This window comes from Corvus brachyrhynchos, unplaced genomic scaffold, assembly GCF_000691975.1.
Source record: "Corvus brachyrhynchos isolate BGI_N302 unplaced genomic scaffold, ASM69197v1 scaffold30, whole genome shotgun sequence".
NCBI classification, from domain to species: Eukaryota; Metazoa; Chordata; class Aves; order Passeriformes; family Corvidae; genus Corvus; species Corvus brachyrhynchos.
Genome location: NW_008235742.1, coordinates 145,264 through 147,850, shown reverse-complemented (window position 1 = coordinate 147,850; position 2,587 = coordinate 145,264). Strand labels below are relative to the sequence as shown.

Here is a 2,587-nt window from a genome sequence, read left to right as displayed (position 1 = left end):
AAGCAAGAATTTGGTCCACTGGAGTTCCAAATAATCAGTGTGCAGCATCTCCCCCTCAGCAGTGCCTGAGGGCAGGAAGGAGCTGCGGGATCCACATTCCTGAGGGGCTCTCTCTTTCTGATCTGTCAGGATTTTAACTCAAAATCTGCTTTGAACTCGACATTTCCACCTTCCCTGTGGAGACAGCTCCGAAACGGGAGCGGGAGAGGGAAGGCAGGGACACAGCTGTGCTCCAGCAGTGCAATAAAACCACTCCAGAGCCCGCTGAGTCTCCCTGCCACGGGGAACTGGGGGTTCCAGGGAATCCCAGGAGATTCCCAGAGCTGGGCTGAGGCCTTGGGATTTGGGGGAATGTCCCCAGGAGTTCCCAGCTGGCAGCAGGGAGCAGCGGGACCCTTCCCTCCGGCCTCCTCCACGCCTCTGCCTGGCCTGGCTTTCATCCTGAAAGGATCACGGAGTCCATCCGTGCCCTGGGGTGGCCACACTCCCAACAATCCCAGCTTGGAATCTGGATTAGCACAATCAGCAAGGAAAACTGAACCACTCGAGTCTTCTTTCTTTCTTTTGGTTGGTTTGTTGGTTTTGGTTTTTTTGGGAGGAAATTCCTGCTTTCCCGAGCCGCCTCCCGCGGGGCCATCACCCAGCGCGGGCAGGCTCAGGGTGCTCAGGAGGTTGTGGTGGTGGATGCTCCCAATCCATGACTACTATGCAGTCCTTTTCCATGCCTCCCTTCCAGCTGCACCTGGAATTTCACCCCCAGCTGAAGGATTTTCCCCCAAAATCAACAGGGGGGGGTGTCCCCACCACAGCCCTGGCCTGGCCACAGCCCCAAACCCAACCCCGAGAGCCCTCCCCGCTCCTGCAGAGCCACTCTCAGTGTCCCCCTCAGCTACTGCCCGTTGTCCTGGCTCTTTGGGATGAATCCCGTGGATAACAGGGATGGCAGAGCTGCTGGACATCGTTTTTAGTGGAAACCACTCAAAATTGTGCTGCTCTGGGGCTGCCGAAGCAGCTGGATGAGAGTCGAGCGAGCAGATTCCACAGGCACAGGTCACAAAGGGTGGGCAGGGCTAATCAGTGCAAAAAGTGAATAAATTTAAGTTTAATCTAAAACCTAAAAAAAAAAAACCCTAAAAAAAGTAATTAAAAAAAAAAAAAGAACATTCTAGGTTTTTTCACTGCTGTTTTTTAAATAGGAATTTGAAGTCCTCTGTGCTTGTCTGTTTGCTAGGAGCAGTTTGAGACACTGTTACTGTTTTGAAATGCATGCATGTTACAAGATGAGTCTCCAACCAGAGAAACAAAAATAAAATTAAAACTTTGTGTACATTTGTGTGCTCTTTGAGGGCGGGTCACCCCCAGCTGCTGCTCCACCAGCTCTGGGGAGAGTCCTGGAGGGGACAGGACAGGGGAGAATGGTTTAAACTGGAAAAGGGCAGGGTTGAAATGGGATATTGGGAAGGAATTCCTCCCTGGGGAGGGTGAGGAGGGGCTGGAATGGATTTTCCAGAGAAGCTGTGGCTGCTCCATCTCTGGAGGGGTCCAAGGCCAGGGTGGAGCACCGTGGGACAGTGGGAGGTGTCCCTGCCCGTGGCAGGGGTGGCACTGGATGGGCTTTGAGGTCCCTTCCCACCCAAACCTTTCCATGATTTCATGCACCACAACTGGAGAAGCCTCTTTAAGTGTGTCTGGAATTAAGTAAGAACCGATTTTACCAAGTCCTGGCTGTCAGAACAAATCAGGTCTGGCAGGAAAAGCTGCCCCTGTCCAGCTCCTCACATCCAGGGAATTGCTGCAGCTGGCTCAGAGGGGAAGGGAAGCTCTGCTCCCACCTAAAAACCTCCTCCTGACGGCTTTGGGGATGAGAACTCAGTCCTTGTGCTCAGAGCCAGCAAAAGGGAAGTTCAGTGGAGAGTTTTATTTTAAAAAGTCCCGAGTGCCACAGAGCAGCTGTGCTGGGCTAATCCATGCGAGCCTTCAGGGTCCTCGTGGTGATCTTGTCTTTCTCTCTGGAGGGGGAAAGAGGAGATTATTTATGGATAAATCCAGGTTTAATCCCTGCCTACAGCTTGTCCCTCCCTTGGGAAGTCCCAGGTGCCCGGGCAGGGTCAGCTGGAGCTCAGGTGGGTGTGACAACTGAGTAAAACCCATCCCCCTGGGGAGCTCCCAGGGTGGGGATGCTGCAGGAAGTAAATTGGGCTCTTTCAAAGGCAGAGCTGGGAGTTAACGCTGCATCCACGTGCGGCAGAGCATCCTCCTTCCCACGGCAATGCAGCCAGGCAACCCCTGTGCAGCACGGGGGAGTCATCCCTGCTGTTCTAGCAGAGAGCTGCAACAGCGAAATCAAACACTGGGAGCGCACAGAGCCTCGCTAAGGACACCGGTGGGAGGGGCAGGATTCAGGGATACCCTGGAAACTGATCCCTGGAGGGAACAGAGTGCCCAGCTCGCTGAATTCTCCCAGGGAAGGAGGGAACTGAGTGCCCAGCCTGCTGAATCTCCCAGGGAAGGAGGGAACTGAGTGCCCAGCTCGCTGAATCCTCCCAGGGAAGGAGGGAACTGAGTGCCCAGCCTGCTGAATTCTCCC

General features: G+C 54.2%; 1 protein-coding gene across 1 annotated transcript in view; it reads right to left on the bottom strand.

Annotated features, from left to right (window-relative positions):
* Positions 1 to 1,890: 1,890 nt before the first annotated feature.
* Positions 1,891 to 2,587, bottom strand: part of PSMB3 (proteasome subunit beta 3) — a 2,351-nt gene continuing 1,654 nt past the window's right edge. Inside the window, exon 5 of the mRNA XM_008634707.2 lies at positions 1,891 to 2,009. Within this exon, the coding sequence (XP_008632929.1) occupies positions 1,961 to 2,009 (49 nt within the window). The 3' untranslated portion in view covers positions 1,891 to 1,960. The remainder of the gene's footprint in view (positions 2,010 to 2,587) is intronic.